General features: G+C 40.1%; 1 protein-coding gene across 1 annotated transcript in view; it reads right to left on the bottom strand.

Moving 5' to 3' along the window:
• INTS9 (integrator complex subunit 9) overlaps positions 1-20,289 on the bottom strand; it is a 133,040-nt gene that overhangs the window by 83,434 nt on the left and 29,317 nt on the right. The window contains exon 2 of the mRNA XM_068973950.1: positions 10,644-10,771. Within this exon, the coding sequence (XP_068830051.1) occupies positions 10,644-10,771 (128 nt within the window). The remainder of the gene's footprint in view (positions 1-10,643; positions 10,772-20,289) is intronic.

Below are 20,289 nucleotides of genomic sequence, written 5' to 3'. Positions count from 1 at the left end.
TGGAAAAGGTCAGTTTTCATTCCAATTCCAAAGAAAGGCAATGCCAAAGAATGCTCAAACGACCGCACAATTGCACTCATCTCACATGCTAGTAAAGTAATGCTCAAAATGCTCCAAGCCAGGCTTCAGCAATACGTGAACCGTGAACTCCCTGATGTTGAAGCTGGTTTTAGAAAAAGCAGAGGAACCAGAGATCAAATTGCCAGCATCTGCTGGATGATGAAAAAAGCAAGAGAGTTCCAGAAAAACATCTATTTCTGCTTTACTGACTATGCCAAAGCCTTTGACTTTGTGGATCACAATAAACTGTGGAAAATTCTGAGAGAGATGGGAGTTCCAGACCACCTGACCTGCCTCTTGAGAAATCTGTATGCAGGTCAGGAAGCAACAGTTAGAACTGGACATGGAACAACAGACTGGTTCCAAATAGGAAAAGGAGTACGCCAAGGCTGTATACTGTCATCTTCCTTTTTTAACTTATATGCAGAGTACATCATGAGAAACGCTGGACTGGAAGAAACACAAGCTGGAATCAAGATTACCAGGAGAAATATTAACAACCTCAGATATGCAGATGACACCACCCTTATGGCAAAAAGTGAAGAGGAACTAAAAAGCCTCTGATGAAAGTGAAAGAAAGAGGAGAGTGAAAAAGTTGGCTTAAAGCTCAACATTCAGAAAATGAAGATCATGGCATCAGGTCCCATCACCTCATGGGAAATAGATGGGGAAACAGTCGAAACAGTGTCAGACTTTAGTTTTTGAGGCTCCAAAATCACTCCAGATGGCAACTGCAGCGATGAAATTAAAAGACGCTTACTCCTTGGAAGAAAAGTTATGACCAACCTAGATAGCATATTCAAAAGCAGAGACATACTCTGCCGACTAAGGTCTGTCTAGTCAAGGCTATGGTTTTTCCAATAGTCATGTATGGATGTGAGAGTTGGACTGTGAAGAAGGCCAAGCGCCGAAGAATTGATGCTTTTGAACTGTGGTGTTGGAGAAGACTCCTGAAAGTCCCTTGGACTGCAAGGAGATCCAACCAGTCCATTCTAAAGGAGATCAGTCCTGGGTGTTCTTTGGAAGGAATGATGCTGAAGCTGAAACTCCAGTACTTTGGCCACGTCATGCAAAGAGTTGACTCATTGGAAAAGACTCTGATGCTGGGAGGGATTGGGGGCAGGAGGAGAAGGGGACGACAGAGGATGAGCTGGCTGGATGGCATCACCAACTCGATGGACATGAGTCTGAGTGAACTCCAGGAGTTGGTGATGGACAGGGAGGCCTGGCATGCTGCGATTCATGGGGTTGCAAAGAGTTGGACATGACTGAGTGACTGAACTGAACTGAACACATTTTTGTACCCACTATTTAACAATAATTTCTATGGAAAAAAAGGGTGCCATTAAAAAATGTTATAGTCAAAAAAATATGTATACAAAAATTTTTTTAGTAGTTTTAAAAACAGGTAAAGTAACTAAATAAACAACCTAACGTCTTTAAAAATATCCTATTGTCTAGAAAAACAGTGAAAGGTAGAATGAACATGGTATGCAATTCATTTTCTCTTTATGTTTCATTTTCCCGTTTTCCGACTTTGAAATGCATTACTTTCATAATCAGGAAATAGTGCGAGAGGCATGACTACATGCATTCATTCAAAATATATTTATAAAAACTTACTCTTGATTAAAGTAGGCAAAGGAGAGGGATATGGCAATAAATAACCCTTGGGTCTGAGGAGCTTCCACTGCAGGACAGGGAGACGGTAAACAGCAAGTACAATAGAATAAAACAAACGCTAAGACAGGGAGCGCAGAGGTTTTATGGCTCATACAGGAAGGGCGCTTGAGACAGGGCACAGAGGTGTGAGAAAGCAGGAACACAGAACAGGAACACGAGGTGAAGACAGAGGGTGACTTTCCAGAACGAGGGATAGGGAACGGCCTCATCACTTAGTGACGTGTTGAAGGGGGAAAGAGGTATTCATCTTCACGTGTTCATTCATGAGTCTTGACTTACGTGTCAAGCACTCAGAGGGTGGTGATACTGACCACGAGCAAAATGTGCCTGTCATCCTGACAGGGTAGGGAAAACTGATCAAGTAGTCACACACACAGAGAACAAGCTGTGACTAATGATGAGGCAGTGCCACACAAAGCGCCACAAAGTCTCCTAACACGAGAGTGATCTAGGCAGCATCAGCACCCCTTGAGTCTGCTGATGGAGCTGAGATCTGGGTACTGGGAAGTCAAGGGGAAACTGGGTCAAAGGGCAAGTGTGTGTGTGTGTGTGTGTGTTGATTTGTCCCTCATTGTGTCTGATTCTTTTGTGATCCCATGGACTGTAGCCCGCCAGGCTCCTCTGTCCATAGGATTTCCCAGGCCAGAATACTGAAGTGGGTTGCCATTTCCTCCTCCAGGGGATCCTCCCAACCCAGGGATTGAATCTGTATCTCCTGTGCTGATAGGAGGGTTCTTCTTCATCACTGAGCCGTCGGTAGTGGGATCAGGGGCAGGGTTTAGAGGGAACAGAGCAAGAAGATAGCTGCAAAGCCCAATCACTCTCACCAGCCTTCAGTATGGATGTCTTAAAAAAGGTTATTCAAATGAAATTTCATGGAGAGTCCCATATACACTACGCTCCCTCTCAGCCAACGAAAACGCCATCTCTCTGTCCTTCCCATGTAGCAAGGGGTATCAGAAATGATTTCAGAGAGGAGCTCCTGCTCAGTTGGTAGGCTAAGGCAAAGGTGGGATGGGGGAAAGGCGGAGAGCCTTCTTGGCTGAAGGAGCAATCTGTGTAGACGGCTCCCAGGCAGGAGCGAAGGCTTTGAAACTGGAGGAATACAAAGAGCAGGAGGCTAGAAGGGCCTGAAATGTACCAAGAGGAACTTGGTACTTAGCCTAAAGCAATGAAAAATCCAGTGAAAGATCTCAAACAGATGAGAGACGAGATTAGATCAGTCTTTCTATTAATAAAAGGTGATTTCGGAGAAAACTGACATCAAGTGCCCTCTGATAACATGTACCACCATTTGTGTGGTAATCCTACCAAAAACAGGAACCCCAACCTCATTGTGAAGAATCATGCTGCTGCTGCTGCTAAGTCACTTCAGTCGTGTCCGACTCTGTGCGACCCCATAGACGGCAGCCCACCAGGCTCCCCCATCCCTGGGATTCTCCAGGCAAGAACACTGGAGTGGGTTGCCATTTCCTTCTCCAATGCATGAAAGTGAAAAGTGAAAGGGAAGTCGCCCAGTCGTATCCGACTCTTAGCGACCCCATGGACTGCAGCCTACGAGGCTCCTCCATCCATGGGATTTTCCAGGCAAGAGTACTGGAGTGGGGTGCATTGCCTTCTCCAGAAGAATCATGAGACAAACCCAAATTGAAAGATGCTACATAAAATAATTAGCCTGTACTCCTAAAAATGGCAAGGTCATCAAAGACACAGAGCTGTGAAACTCTTCCAGATTGAAGATTAAAGACATGACTGAATGCAATGTGTCATCTGGATTGAACCCTGGACCAGTAAGTTGCTTTTCTTTTTTTGCTATAAAAGGCATTACAGAGAATATGAGCTGGTATAGCTTAGGAAATATAAATAAGGTGCTAAGTTGCTTCTGCCACGTCCGACTCTTTGCGACCCCATGGACGGTAGACTGCCAGGCTCTTCTGTCCACTGGATTTCCCAGGCAAGAAAACTGGAGTGGGTAGCCATGCCCTTTCCAGGGCATCTTCCTGACCCAGAGATTGAACCACGTTTTTTTTTTTTTTTTTCCCTTTCTAAAATTTTTGTTTTTTTTTATTTATTTTAATTGGATGCTAATTACTTTACAATATTGTGGTGGTTTTTGCCATACATTGACATGAATCCGCCATGGGTGGACATGTGTTCCCCATCCTGACCCTCCCTCCCACCTCCCTCCCCATCCCATCCCTCAGGGGTCATCCCAGTGCACCAGCCCTGAGCACCCTGTCTCATGCATCGAACCTGGACTGGCGATCTTTCTCACATATGGTAATAAACATGTTTCAGTGTTACTCTCTCAAGTCATCCCACCCTCACCTTCTCCCACAGAGTCCAAAAGACTGTTCTTTACATCTGTGTCTCTTTTGCTGTCTCGCCTATAGGGTCATTGTTACCATCTTTCTAAATTCCATATATATGCTTCAATATACTGTATTGGTGTTTTTCTTTCTGACTTACTTTGCTCTGTATAATTGGCTCCAGTTTCATCCACCTCATTAGAACTGATTCAAATGCATTCTTTTTAATAGGTGATTAATATTCCATTGTGAATATGTACCACAGCTTTCTTATCCATGCGTCTGCTGATGGACATCTAGGTCGCTTCCATGTCCTGGCTATAGTAAACAGTGCTGCGATGAACATTGGGGTACACGTGTCTCTTTCAATTCTGGTTTCCTTGGTGTGTATGCCCAGCAGTGGTATTGCTGGGTCGTATGGCAGTTCTATTTCCAGTTTTTTAAGGAATCTCCACACTGTTCTCCACAGTGGCTGTACTAGTTTGCATTCCCACCCACAGTGTAAGAGGTGAACTCCATTTCTTACGTCTGCTGCATTAGCAGGTGGGTTTTTTACAACCAGCGCCATCTGGGAAGCCCAATATAGCTCAGATTCTAGGATGATATCAATGTAAGTTTCTGGATTTTGATTATTGTGCTGCGGTTATGTAAGAGAATGTCCTCTTATAAAACATGAACTTGAGTATTCAAGGGGCAAAGAAGCATCATGTCTATCTTTCAAATGGGTCAGAAGAAACTATATGTGTATGTATTAAGAGGAAGTGATAAAGTAAATGTGATAAAGTGTCAATAACTGGTAACAATAATTGGGAATTGTCTGTACTATTCTCGCAACTTTTCCATAAATGTGAAGTAACTCCAAAATGAAACATTGCACAAAAAGAAGACTCTGGATTCAGACAGAGGCAAGGACAGAAGTGAAGACACTGGTTAGAAGGCTTCAGCAGTAACGCATGTAAAGGAGGGTGATGACCACCACAGTAGCACTTATGAGAAGCGACACTATCTGGGAGGTAAAAAATGACAAGGCTCAATGAGAGACTTGGCTTCTCTGGTGGCTCAGTAGTAAAGAACCCACCTGCCAATGCAGGAGACCTGGGTTCAATCCCTGGGACAGGAAGATTCTCTGGAGGAGGAAATGGCATCCCCACTCTAGTATTCTTGTCTGGGAAACCCCATGGTCAGAGGAGCCTGCCCCAAAGAGTTCATGGGGTCGCAAAAGTCAGACATGACAGTGACTATACAACAACAGCAACGACAAATGAAAGACTGGGTGCAGGAAGGGAGAAAGGGGGCATCTAGGGGAACTCCCAGTTCTCTGGTCTTTCTATCAGGATGCCCTTTCCTAAGACAGGGCAGCAACGGGCAGGACCCGGTCTGGGAGGGTTGGTTCTCCTCTTCTGGACCAAGTCTAATCATGATCTCAGCTTGGGGCATGTTGAGTTTTGACGTGCTTTCAAGGGTACATCCAAAGACAGAAGCCGAGTGGGCATTTTGGATTTATGAATGTGGAACTCAGAAGAGCATTATTAACTGAAAAATATACATTTGTAAGTGACTGTCTGGATGGATATCGAGGCCCTGAGCATTTATTAAATTCCCTTAGTAGAGGCTCTGTGGCTAAGTACTGAGTACTTTAGAATTCTGATGTGTGATGGCTAGATGGAGGAAACTGAATCCCCAAAGGAGATAGGAGAGGAAGAGTGAGAGAAGTAAAGAAAACCAGGATGGCATGATCATGGAGGAGAGTGATGCTAAATGGCCAAGGAGAATGAGGGAGACAACGGAGTATCACAGCTAATGACATGGAAGTCATCTGTGATTTTACTGAGGGATGTCCTGGTGGGTTGTGTGGGCAAAGCAGATGGGAGAGAAGCAGGAATGCTGAAGGGGACAGTGGAATTGAGAGAAGGTTAGAAAGATATTTAAAAGAAACTTTTAAGTTAGAAGTGATTGAGCATAATTAAATGGGAACAAGTCAAGATGGAAAGATTCAAGATAAAGGAAAGATTATAAAAGTGAAATGACTCAAGAGGCGAGAAGGGTTGAAAACCAGAGAAGATAAAGTGATTCATTCATTATCACAAATATTTACTGAGCAGCTACTGCATACCAGGAACTATTTTAGGCACTGGGGATACAAACAAAAGAGAGCAAACAAACTCTCTGCCCTTATAAAACTTACCTTTCATAGAGAAGAAGACAATATGTAAAGCAAATACGTCTGTATGATGTAACGAGAAGTGTTCTGAAGACAAACAAAGCAGGACAAAGAGGTAGGGGGGGACTGGGGATACTATTAATATTTCAGCCAAGTAGATTGCCCAGATTTTGAGTAAATGAAGACACTTGTTGTGAGGAACTGCCATGGGCTGCTAATCATCCCATTAGTATAATGTCCCTCAGAGAGAAAAACAATGACAAGAAGAGAGAGTAGAAGCAGATTTTCTACCTACTTGAGAACACAGAACTAGTTAAAGACAGGAATGAACAGGAGAGGGAAAAAACATGTAGCGAGGACTGTCTGTACGACCCAGGTTTGAATACCTAGATGACTCATGACCCTGCAAAGCATGTGGGTGCCCTTTTGGGAACCCTCAGCATACCCCGCTTTTTGTTTTCTTTAGTATTTATCACAAATATATAGACAGTTGTTTTTGTAACACAAGTATAACTAAATCTTCAGCAGTGTAATTCCTTCTCTCCTGAAGGACACCAAATTCCTTGAGGAAAGAAGAGCTGTCCCGTTCTTGTCTGTGTCCTGTGGTCCAGGACTCTGAAGATTTTTAACATTAAGGGAATGAACATTTTAACCATTGGAAGGAAACAGACAATGTTATTCAGTTTAGTTCAGTTCAGTCACTCAGTCACATCTGACTCTTTGTGAATCGCTGCACGCCAGGCCTTCCTGTCCATCACCAACTCCCGGAGTTCACCCAAACTTATGTCCATTGAGTCGGTGAGGCCATCCAGCATCTCATCCTCTGTCGTCCCCTTTTCCTCCTGCCCCCAATCCCTCTCAGCATCAGGGTCTTTTCCAGTGAGTCAAGTCTTTGCATGAGGTGGCCAAAGTACTGGAGTTTCAGTTTTAGCATCAGTCTTTCCAAAGAACACCCAGGGCTAATCTCCTTTAGAATGGACTGGTTGGATCTCCTTATGTTAGGCTATTTTAATAAGGAAAAACTTGTTCATCAATTTTGTCAAGAAATATATGTGACACTTACAGTTCCTGAATCAACTCTGAATACACTTCTTTTCTCTTTTGGATAATATCAGTTCAGTTCAGTTGCTCAGTCGTGTCCGACTGTTTGCGACCCCATGAATCGCAGCACGCCAGGCCTCCCTGTCCATCACCATCTCCTGGAGTTTACTCAGACTCACGGCTATCGAGTCTGTGATGCCATCCAGCCATCTCATCCTACCCATTTTCCTCCTGCCCCCAATCCCTCCCAGCATCAAAGTCTTTTCCAATGAGTCAACTCTTCGCATGAGGTGGCCAAAGTACTGGAGATTCAGCTTTAGCATCATTTCTTCCAAAGAAATCCCAGGGCTGATCTCCTTCAGAATGGACTGGTTGGATCTCCTTGCAGTCCAAGGGACTCGCAAGAGTCTTCTCCAACACCACAGTTCAAAAGCATCAATGCTTCGGCACTCAGCTTTCTTCACAGTCCAACTCTCACATCCATACATGACCACTGGAAAAACCATAGCCTTGACTAGACCAACCTTAGTCGGCAAAGTAATGTCTCTGGTTTTGAATATACTATCTAGGTTGGTCATAACTTTTCTTCCAAGGAGTAAGCGTCTTTTAATTTCATGGCTGCAATCACCATCTGCGGTGATTTTGGAGCCCCCCAAAAATAAAGTCTGACACTGATTCCACTGTTTCCCCATCTATTTCCCATGAAGTGATGGGACCGGATGCCATGATCTTCGTTTTCTGAATGTTGAGCTTTAAGCCAACTTTTTCACTCTCCTTTTATTTTCATCAAGAGGCTTTTTAGTTCCTCTTCACTTTCTGCCATAAGGGTGGTGTCATCTGCATATAGGAGGTTATTGATATTTCTCCCGGCAATCCTGATTCCAGCTTGTGTTTTTTCCAGTCCAGCGTTTCTCATGATGTACTCTGCATACAAGTTAAATAAGCAGGGTGACAATATACAGCCTTGACGTACTCCTTTTCCTATTTGGAACCAGTCTGTTGTTCCATGTCCAGTTCTAACTGTTGCTTCCTGACCTGGATACAGATTTCTCAAGAGGCAGGTCAGGTGGTCTGGTATTCCCATCTCTTTCAGAATTTTCCACAGTTTATTGTGATCCACAAAGTCAAAGGCTTTGGCATAGTCAATAAAGCAGAAATAGATGTTTTTCTGGAACTCTCTTGCTTTTTCCATGATCCAGCGGATGCTGGCAATTTGATCTCTGGTTCCTCTGCTTTTCTAAAACCAGCTTGAACATCAGGGAGTTCACGGTTCATGTATTGCTGAAGCCTGGCTTGGAGCATTTTGAGCATTACTTTACCAGCATGTGAGATGAGTGCAATTGTGCGGTCGTTTGAGCATTCTTTGTCATTGCTTCTCTTTGGAATTGGAATGAAAACTGACCTTTTCCAGTCCTGTGGCCACTGCTGAGTTTTCCAAATTTGCTCGCATAGCGAGTGCAGCACTTTCACAGCATCAACTTTCAGGATTTGAAATAGCTCAACTGGAATTCCATCCCCTCCACTAGCTTTGTTCATGGTGATGCTTCCTAAGGCCCACTTGACTTCACATTCCAAGATGTCTGGCTCTAGATTAGTGATCACACCATCGTGATTATCTGGGTTGTGAAGATCTTTTTTGTACAGTTCTTCCGTGTATTCTTGCCATCTCTTCTTAATATCTTCTGCTTCTGTTAGGTCCTACCATTTCTGTCCTTTATCGAGTCCATCTTTGCATGAAATGTTCCCTTGGTATCTCTAATTTTCTTGAAGAGATCTCTAGTCTTTCCCATTCTGTTCTTTTTCTCTATTTCTTTGCATTGATCGCTGAAGAAGGCTTTCTTATCTCTTCTTGCTATTCTTTGGAACTCTGCATTCAGATGCTTACATCTTTTCTTTTCTCCTTTGCTTTTCGCCTCTCTTCTTTTCACAGCTATTCGTAAGGCCTCCCCAGATCGATGGTAAATGTATTTCTAAGTGATGGGTGTGATTATAACTGAATTTTATCAATTATGCATAAAATGTAATCTGGAATTGCCTTTGATCTTGTCCCCATCACCTTGCCTTATGTCTCTGGTGTTGTTTAGTCTCTCAGTCATGTCTGACTCTTTGTAACCTCATGGACTGTGGTCTGCCAGGTTCCTGTGTCAATGGGATTTCCCAGTGGGTTGCTATTTCCTATGCCAGGGGATCTTCCTGACCCAGGGATCGAACCTGCATTTCGTGCATTGGCAAGTGGATTCTTTACCACCTAGTCACCACTGTATGCCTTATCTCAGAAAAAAGTCAACCCTTCATTTTTAATTATACCTTTTGTAGAAGGTTCATGGGGTTATCATTATGAATAATCACTGAACACAGTGAATTCTTCAGCAGTGAATGAGAACACATGAGATGGTTTACCTAGCTTGTTAAGCTTTTAAGTTCTTAAATCTGCTTGAGATAGCTTCTGTTTCCCTTCCTCCATGCGGTATCTATCACTTTTTGCTACTGGGAGTATATCTGCTTCTAAAAGGATCCGCTTCTTTTATAAATTGCTGCTTCTAAATAGCAGCAAGTTGGAAAACTGATTTCTTAGACAAGGTCTTCGTAAGAGTGAATAGTGCTGCCTGTAGGCTTGGGGTAATCTGTCTGCTTTAAGACAAGGACTTTGGCTTCATATGTGATTCTGTGTATCTACAGATGACCAGTATCAGATACTGCTGCTGCTGCTGCTAAGTCACTTCAGTCATGTCTGAGTCTGTATGACCCCATAGATGGCAGCCCACCAGTCTCCTCTGTCCCCGGGATTCTCCAGGCAAGAACACTGGAGTGGGTTGCCACTTCCTTCTCCAATGCATGAAAGTGAAAAGTGAAAGTGAAGTTGCTCAGTCGTGTCCGACTCTTCACGACCTCAGGGACTGTAGCCTACCAGGCTCCTCCATCCATGGGATTTTCCAGGCAAGAGTACTGGAGTGGGTTGCCATTGCCTTCTCCAGTATCAGATACTAACAGATATCTAATACATAGTTACCTACCAAAAACAAATGTCAGGCTTTATGATGTCAAGTCCTTGCAAATGATTCTAAAATTCAATTCTTGGGGCTTATCAGTTGACCATTTATCCGCTCCTACACGAATTAGCAAGAAAGATGAAATATACATGACCTCACTTGCACTAAGCAGTTGCAGGAACATTTTACAGAAGCTCAGAAGAAGTTGTAATAAAGAAGTCAATCAATAAATCAATACAACACTTTCCATCAACCCAGCCAAAGAATATTATTTTAAGAATGTTTTTAAGGGAACAAAGTAAACTCTGGACAACACAAAGGGCACTGCAATCTTGATGCTACTGGGGACCATTTTCAGCCAACTAAAGCTCAGTCTATTTCAGATGCATCAGTACATACCTTTGAACAAGTGGCAAAGGAAGGAAGTTGAGGGTGGAAGTCATGTCCAGTCCACAGTCCAACATAATGGTGGTTGATTTGAATTTGAGCACGTTGCATGGCAAGGTTGGGTGCCCTGACAGGCAATACTGAAAAGATTAAAAAAAAATAAAAATAAAAACTTCTGTCAGTAATCAGTTACAGAAGTCTCAAAAACACTGTGAATTAAATAAAGCTGACCATCTTCTCTCATTACAACAGGGTGTAAATTCAGCTAACTTTCTATAGGGTTTCCTCCCTTTCACAGCTCCAGATACCACTTCCCCTCACATTCAGCATTCTCTACCTCGGATCCTGTCCAGTTCTTTGTAGGGTGCCAGTTTACATCTCAGGCAAGCAGAGTTTTGGAGGGGCCGAGGTTATTCCAAATAGATGGTTTCCAGGGAGTAGTTTTCTGCTCCATTCTCACCTGACACATTCAAATTCCCCCTATCCCATCATACCTAAGTACTGTGTGAAAGTGAAATAAAGTCAAAGGCACTCAGTCCTGTGCACTGTGTAAAGTCAAATTAAATTCTAAGCTGGAATCTCAAACTGTGCTACAGGTTAAGTTTCCTCCTCTGTAAGTAAGTCAGGTGACTTTCCTTTAGGAGGAAACACTGGGGAAAGGTAAACAAACAAGCCTTAGGGTAAGGGCTCCTAATGGCTCAGCCTTGTCAGGACAAATGACCTCCCTGATGTGCAGATACCAGGCGGGAGTGAGCAACACTAACTCCCAACAAGTCAGGAGCCTCCTGCTTGTGGCAGCAGACGTCAGAGGTCAAAGGGACATGAGCCACCAAGGTGACAGGGCAAACCAATAGGCCGACTTCAAACACTCTTCACGTCTTCCTCAATGGAGTGGAGATGACAGATACACCACACTGAGCATTATTTATATGGGATGGACTCTGTGTCACCTTTTATAACTTGACTGCTGCTCTGAAGAAAAAAATGAAAGAAGAGAAAAAAGATCTTTTCTCTCACTTTTTAAGTCATCTTATAGAAGCCTCTCTTGAACAGCAAAGTCCAGAAAATGGAAGGATCAATGTTCCTTATCTCTGGACAGACATATTCTTTCTTTCTGATTTAAGTAAAAATCAGGGTAGAGTGGAACTTCCCAGGTGTCACAGTCGTAAAGAATCTACCTGCCAATGCAGGAGACACAGTTTCAATCCCTAGGTTCAGGAAGATGCCCTGGAGAAGGAAATGGCAACCTGCTCCGGTATTCCTGCCTGGAGAATCCCATGGACAGAGGAGCCTGGTGAGTTACAGTCCATGGGGCTGCCGAGAGTCAGACATGACTGAGGACCCACACACATACAGGGTAATGCAGCATCAGTGCTGGCCCCCACGTGACCGCCACAGCTCGGGCTAAGCCGTCACAGCTACTGGTTACTCGGTTGCTTCCATCACTGGATACATTTCCTACTTTTCTCCAGAAGACAGCACAGGAACTGATGAGTTTTTAAAATTGCAGTTTCTAAAACTGATAAGCCCGAGAGCCAAGGAATTTGGGGTATTTTGTAAGCTTCTTTTCTGGCCACGCTGTGTGGCTTCCAGATTTTAGTCCCCCAACCAGGGATCGAGCCCAGGTCCCTTGTAGTGGAAGTGCAGAGTCCTATCCACTGGACTGCCAGGGAAGTCCCTTGTAAGCTTCTTCATTCCAAGTTTATTTATATAAGATAATTTTTCATGGTATAATTCACAACGCATGGCCTAAAATAGTACAGGGTTACTTACAATAAAAACAGTAGCAAGAAAGTACTAAAAAAGTCCAGGAAGCATGATTTGGGTAATTATACTTTACCTGTAAGTTCACTCTTTAAGAGCAATCAGAACTACGAATATATTTTCCAACTAATCAAGGCAGAGCTATCCACCCCTGCCCTTTCTCCATCTGTTACCTATTGCCAGCTTGGTCTTCATACTTATTTAGGAATCATGTATTTGTTAAAGATAAACTATCTCAAAATGAACACAGAGCAACCTATTAAACTTGCCCCAAACATAACAGGGGTTCTTATAAGAGTTCGCCTATAAAAAAAACAAAAAAAAACAAAAAAAACACAGATATTCAGAAAAAGCTAAACAGAAAAGAACTGGAATGTATCTAATGATTATTCTGGGTAGAAAGATTAGTGTAATTTTCTTCTTTCAGCTTCTTGCATCTTCTCAATGTTTGACTACCAGCATTTATCATACTTTTATAATCAGAAAAAAATATATAACTAAAACAAAGCTGAAAATTTCGCCAGCCACATCGAATGACAAAATCTTTTTGATCTTCATCTTTAAATCATGGATTAACAAGCTGCAGCAGAAGACAGAAAATGGACATGGCAAAGCTGCTGCTCAGAAGATTTCAGGCAAAGGAAGTCAGCCATCTAACTGCTCCTGTCATCCAAGGATGAAAAAAGACCAGGACCACTTCATAAGGGCCATAACCGACTGCAAGACACTTCCAGAGCATCTACCAAGAGTGCCAGACTTTGATGTCAGTAGCTCCAATTTTATGAGTCAGGAAATAGAGCTTTTTACACAGTTGAAGGGCTGAGAAGAGAGCCAAAGACACACAGCAAGTTCTCCCGACTCCAGAGATCTTAGTCCTGCTTCCCAAACCGCACTGCTCACTTTGTGAGGGTCAGCTCAGTCTGCTGAGGCAAGAGTAATTGTCACCAGCCAATGAGCCACCTGGCAAGGTTCCCGAGGTTTCTCTGCTCCACTGATGCTCTCTGCCTGTTTCCAACATGCAGTTGTGAACAATCACCAAGTAGATGATAATCTAGCGAGGCTTATGAGAATAATGCACAAAAACAGTAAGTAATCATGTGACTTTATAATTAGAAAAAAAGATGACAGAATTTTTGAAAAACACTCCTCACCAGCGTTTTCCCAGTCCCTGACTTTTTTCATATTTGTAAAAGCTATAATTTTAGTGCACTACTGGTCTGTGTACTGCTCGTAAGACTGACAGCTGTGTTTTCTTTGTCTGTCGTTACATCGCACTTCATCTTTACTGGCTGCCTAAAAAAAATACACCATCACTTGTTTAATCCTTCTCTTGCTGTTGAACATTTAGGGTCACTTTAGGTTGCTCTGTCACAAACACGGCTGCAGTGTTAACTTCAGCGCTCAAGGCTTTTTTCCATGGACTGTTTCTTCAGATGATTCCCAGAAGAGGCATTAACTAGGTCAAAAAAAATATGAGCATTTTATGGCTCTTGAAATATGCTGCCAAAATGTTTTCCAAAAAAGGCTGTACCTATTTACAATGTCATCAGTCATACAGCAGAAGATCCGTTACACTGCTTAGTCCCATTAGCATTACGGTCAAAACCGTCTGGAATCTACCAAAACAGAAGTTAGTAAATGTTAGCAGTGGCTATCTAGGAGCAAGTAAATGACCCTAAACAGGAAATCAACTACTTGATAAATGCTTTAGTTTGGAGAGGCAGTTTGAAGAAATGATTTAAAGCAGGGAGTTTGAAGCAAGAATGCCTGGGCTCAAAAACTGGTCATGCTCATTATTAACATGTGATTTTGGGAAAATCACTTACTTTGCAAATTACTTTGAAAATTAATTTCAAAAAAAAACTTTGAAAATTACTTAACTTTGCAAAGATACAGTTTCCTTATCTGCAAGATGCAGTAATAAACGCTGCCCTCCTAAAGTTGTGACGACTAAATGAATAGATACAGAACCTGACATATAGTATGTATTCGTCGTTACTGTAGTTACAGAAGGGGCTGAAGAGGCTACTGAAATATTTTTTTGGGGGGGACACCTAAATTTACAGCATTTTAAAGAATAAATTCTATTTCATTGTGGCATTCTCTAATGTTTTAGACATCTGTGTGTCCCATGAGACTAGGCAGGGACATCCCTAGATTAAGAATTCACCTGCCAATGCAGGAGACACAGGTTCAATCCCTGGTCTTGGAACTAGGATCCCACATGAGCAACCAAGTCCACAAGCCACACCTCCTGTAGTCCCCGACTTATGCAACTAGAGAAAGCATGCATGCAGCAACGATGACCCAGCCCAGCCAAATACCCAGCGCAGCCAATCAATCAAAAAATAAAAAGACTAGGTAAAGTGAACGAACAATTTTACAAATATTTTTCTATTGCTAGTTTTCCCTCCAGGAAGATAAGTTACTATTGCAAAAGTGAATATTCGAGCAAACACAAGGTTTTATAATTTTTATTTTCTTTTAGAATTATTGACATTTTGGGGGTAAATTTTTTTTAATCAATTATAGTTAGTAAACATATTTCCAATTCTCTTACTTTCCTTTAAAACCATTTTATTATGGAAAATTTCAAACACACAAGTAAGCAAAATTAGTACAATAAACTCCCATCACTTAGATTTCACATCTGTCCATTTTCTGCACTTCTCTTCACTGCCTTCCTTTTGATATTGACACACTTCTGTAGAATAGCTACTGTGCTGACAAACCAACCTGATCTCTGAAAATACTGTTTTCATAGTCTTAAATCTATCTCTTATCCACAACTGAGAAAAAAACACGATTCCATTTTTCTAAATGTCATAGCAAAATTCATTGAATGTAACTTCTTCCACCTTTAACTCATCTTTAGTTTTTAGCATCTCTGAGTCCTGTAATAATTTATATCTATTTCCGAAATCTCTACTTTGTCCACTGTCCTTTTTTGGTTTTGTTTCCCATTTTTGCCCTCAATGCTGTAGCTTTTACTATATTGAAATATTTGAAAACAAGCTAGAATGAAGACCTCAGTACTAAAACAGTCTTCCCAAGGACCTTAATGGAGGCTACATTTAAGCTATGTATTTAGGGATTGCTGCCATTTCTACTATATAATAACATTTTTCTGAGCCAGAAGCAATGCACTGATTTAATTTTTTTGCTCTTCCTTTACAGTTTAAGATGTTTTATTCCTTCAGTTCAAAACCAACTAGTCAATTATCATTAACATAAATATATCTTTGCTTTTCAATTTCTACTCTTGGTTTTATTGTTCAAGTTTCATCTGTAAAAATTCCTGCAGTTGGATGTGCAGTGTAGCCCATTAAGTTATGCATTCAGGCTCCAGACAGCCCTCTAAGCAATGCTCTGGAGGCATTTTTCAAATTCACATCGAGTTTTCAATTTATCCATTTCTAAGGACTATGTGACTTCTATTGTGATTTCTGCTTTGAGCCACAAAGAATTGTGCTTGGTTTCACTTTCAAATATAAAGGTGGTAACAGTTATCTTTTGGTAGCTGATTTCTAATTTTCTTGTGGGCAGGGAATAGATTTTATACATACTTCCTGATATTTATTGAAACTTGCTTTGTAGCAGTATAGTGTGAATGGCTGATTTTTTATAAATGAACCAGTGTACATGAAAACTGGAAATACGTAATCTAATTGTATACAGAGCAGATTGAGTTTATTATCTTACCTAAATCTCCTATATCTTTACCTACTTTTGAGTCTTAGGAGAAAAGAACTTGTCGATTTCTTATTGAAATTCTGTCCTATTTTGCTTTTTACATATTGAAGCTACATTGTTACATAATTGAAATTATTACTATTGAATGTTTTATCATTATGTAATGCTCTGTCTCAAAATCTATTTTTAGATTTATTTCTAAATGATATTATAGCTATATCAATTTTTCCTTCACTGAATCAGTCTTATGTTTTTTTAAATGAAATTTACATATATATAGTTAGAAGTGAATCACCAAGAAGCAACTACTTGTGAGCTATTTCTTCTAGTTATTTCTCAGTAATATCATTATACTATTATTTCTTGAGTTTTAGTTGTTATTGACTTTTTTCTATTATGGAAATTATTTCAAAACTGATGAAAGTTTGCTATGGTCCATAACTAACATATGTACAAAAGGATTCTCTATCACATTTGAAACAAAGCTTATGAAGACAACTGCGACTTTACTTGAACTGGGTAACAAAAATTTAAAAGGAATGAGAAGTTTGTGTAACAGATTAATGTACCAATGAACACAATCATTAAAGCAACTTGTCAAGATTTAACTGTTTTTTTCTCTCAGTGCTATGCAAATTAAAGAACGATATATCCTAACAATAGTATTGTAGAGTCAGTGAATTATTCTACACTTTTTTTTTTAACAGTTAATGATTATTTACCATCATCTTAACCAACTTCTTTGTTCACCATGCTTCTTGTATCTCATTTCTCTCTTTTAGGGCCAATTCCCTTTTTCCTGAAGTACATCCTTCAGTCTATTTCCTTCAAAAGGTAAACTCTTAGTCATTCACTAGTCTGGAAATTTCTTAATTTTGACTTTACTCCTCAATAGTGATGCTGATGGAATTATAAGGTAGCAAACTACCTTCAACAGTAAATTTATTAATCCAACTGTCCTCTGGCAACTCTTAGGGCTAATGAGACATCTGCTGCTAGTCTGTAGTGTTTTGATATTTTATTAAGATGTACATTGGTATGGGGGGGGGGAGGGAATTATGCCTCTAACATATAAGGACCTGCCTTTCACAGCTGTGAAAAACAGCCAGCCATGATCATTTTTAATACTACCTCTACTGCATCCTTCCTAGTTTCTACTAGTGAAATGCCTACTAAATGTATGTTGTAATGTTTCCTTTTACTGTCTCTGTAACTAAATTATCCTTTCATAGTTTGCTTTTTGAGCTCTGTGTATTCCATTCTGGATACTTTTCTCAGCTCTATCTTAAGTCCCTAATTCCTTCCTATTGGTGTCATATCTGCTATTTAAACTCCTCTACTGAAATTTTCTTTTCACTGACTACTTTTCATCTCTAGAAGTTCTCTTTTGTAAAAAATAACATCTTGGTCTCTTCACAGGTTTGATATCTTCATTTATGTCTTTGATCATTTTAATGTTTTAATTTTAAACTCTCCATCAGATTGTACAATTGTCTAAAGTTCTTAGGAATCCTGTTAGGTTTGATGATTCAAATTGATAATGGATTTCATTACTGTTGTTTTAACTTTTTGGATGGTGAGCCCATCTTTGGTGGGGTACATCTGTGGGAATTCTATGTATTACCATCTTGAGATCAATCTTTAAGTTGATTTCTCAGCTTGACTATTTATACTTATAGAGGAGCAGACAAATCAGATTTAAGACTCTCAAAGCACTGGCCCCAGCTCCTTGCAGAGGGAATCTTCCTTACTGACCTCTTGAACAAGCAAATGGTATTTTTTAGGTACTCCTTTCATTGAGGTACACAGCCCTTGGTGGTGGTGGGGGGTCGGGGGAGAGGGGCAGTTTCTGCTTTTGAAATATATGTTTCTGAATATTACAACTGTTACTAAGAAGACTCATACTATGACCTCTGGTTTCAGCAAATTTAAGACTTTAATTTTAAAAAGCTGCTATGAACACAAAACGACAACTAGCCAATCTGGCCTCACAGAAATCTTTAAAAGCTGTATGAACTACTGTAAACTGCATTAACAACAACAAAATTTGGCAAATCAACTATATCTCAATTAAACAAATAAAAAATAAAGAATTTGTCAGATTAGTATGTAAGGTCAACTCGGCAATTTCATCATATGGCAAATTCAAGTTTAGTGAACTGGCTTTGAGAAGTCAGTCTGTCTTTTGCAGAGAGAACCATGGACTGAAACATCACATATGTACTCTTCTTTCCTAGTCTTCTTTAAAATGATGATAATACATGGAGTTATTATGATACGGTATTTATTAAATGTCAGGCACTCTGCAAGAACTTTACATCTAACTCCTTTAATCCCCCCAGGAACGCTATGAGGTAGACATTATGCCCATTTTACAGCTGAAGAAAATGCAGCACAGAAATTGTGAGGTCCCAAAGCTGTAGAGGCTGTGCCAGCACGAGAGCCCAGGAGAATGAGATCTGGACACAGAGCACTTCACCACCACTGCATGCCACGCCGCACAAAGAGGAAGGGACGTCACAGACCGGAAAACAGCGGCAGAGATGCCGTGCTCGGAAAGGCCCTGGTGTGAGCTGCTAAGAATGTAGACTGAATGTATAATCTAGTGAACAAAAAAATTAGTTAGCTGGCTAAGGCAAGGCAAAGCAAAGATTAAATTATTAAATATGTCTGCAGTCGACCATAAGCAGTAATTTTTTTCTGTTGGCTTTCCCCTTCCATTCCAAAAAATTTAAAAAAAGGAAAATAAATAAATAAATAAATAAATAAATAAAAGATGATAGAATTCTCTTGCTGTAAAGTAGTTTTACTGATGAAACTGTTTTTAAAACTCTGTGATGTAACCTTTAGGTTGAGCTAGTATCAAAAGCTCTTCAATCTTGTTTGGGAGAATTTTACACACCATAAAGGAACTTTTTTTATAGGTAACAGCGTTAATGAAGTAAGCTGTAAATGACATCATCGTCATCACTTTTTCCCTCTTTTTCTCAATTTTCTATTTAGCCAATTCACATATTCACTGTGGATACCTGTGGGCAGAAAAGAAGCGGTTCAGTTTTCTCTCTCTGGCAGTGAAATAAACTTTAGTTCTTTCTGATTCAAATATGACATTAAAAAAATACTTCTAGCAAATTGGTTTTAATGGAATGCTTTTCTTTCTTGGTACCACATTAGAAAACCAATGAGTATAATTAACATACAAATGAATCTAGGGAAAAACAAAACTCGAAAGATTGAGAAAATGTATTTTAAAAACTCAATATCATTATAAAGGCAAAAGTCTTACCAAACTATAAACAGAAGATGTTAAGTCGCTAACCAAATTCTACATCATAGTTGATGATTAAGCATAAGAAAGTTTCCTGAATGTCAAGAACAAAACGATGTCCACTATGACTGCTTAAATTCAATACTGTACTGGAAATGATATATAATGCAATAAGACAAGAAAAATTAAAGATAAAATGGTTAGAAGTGGAGAAATAAAAATCTCACTGTCCACAGATGATACGCTATAAGACATTCTGAAGAAAATCTACTATAACTAATAGAGTTCATCAAGATTGCTGGATACAAAAAAAATCAGCTTACCAAAATTAACTGAGTTCTTTCTTACATACCAGCAATGAACATTCAGTAAAAGTAAAAAGAATTAAAATGAGAATACCATGTTGTATATGGTAAAAATTTAAACGCATCATAAAAGTAAAAAAAAAAAAAAGTATAAAACCCTATAAAAATTTTTTTTAAAAAACCCCAACATATAAAACTCTCCTTAAAAATTGGAAAGATAATAAGCTGTTGTAAAAAACAGAAACAATAGGTGAGGGAGATTAAGAGGTTCAAACTTCCAGATGCAAAATGAATGAGTCATGGCTTTGAAGTGTACAGTGTAGGGAAATAACCAATAATTATGTAATATATTTGTATGGTGACAGATGATACTAGACTTATTCTGGTGATCATTTTGAAATACATTTGAAATATACAGAAATATTTGAATCACTATGACATGTAATGGGAACCAATGGTTATAGGTAAATTATACTTCAGAAAGAAACAAACTCACAGAAAAAGAGGTCAAATCTGTTGTTACCACAGGCAAAGCAGTGGGAGGAGGAAGGATTGGATGAAGGTGGTCAAAAATTACAAGCTTTCAGTTATAAGATAAATAAGTACTAGGAATATAATATAAAACATG

This window comes from Capricornis sumatraensis, chromosome 6 (genome assembly GCF_032405125.1).
Source record: "Capricornis sumatraensis isolate serow.1 chromosome 6, serow.2, whole genome shotgun sequence".
Classification (NCBI taxonomy): Eukaryota; Metazoa; Chordata; class Mammalia; order Artiodactyla; family Bovidae; genus Capricornis; species Capricornis sumatraensis.
This window is presented reverse-complemented; position numbering and strand designations above follow the sequence as displayed.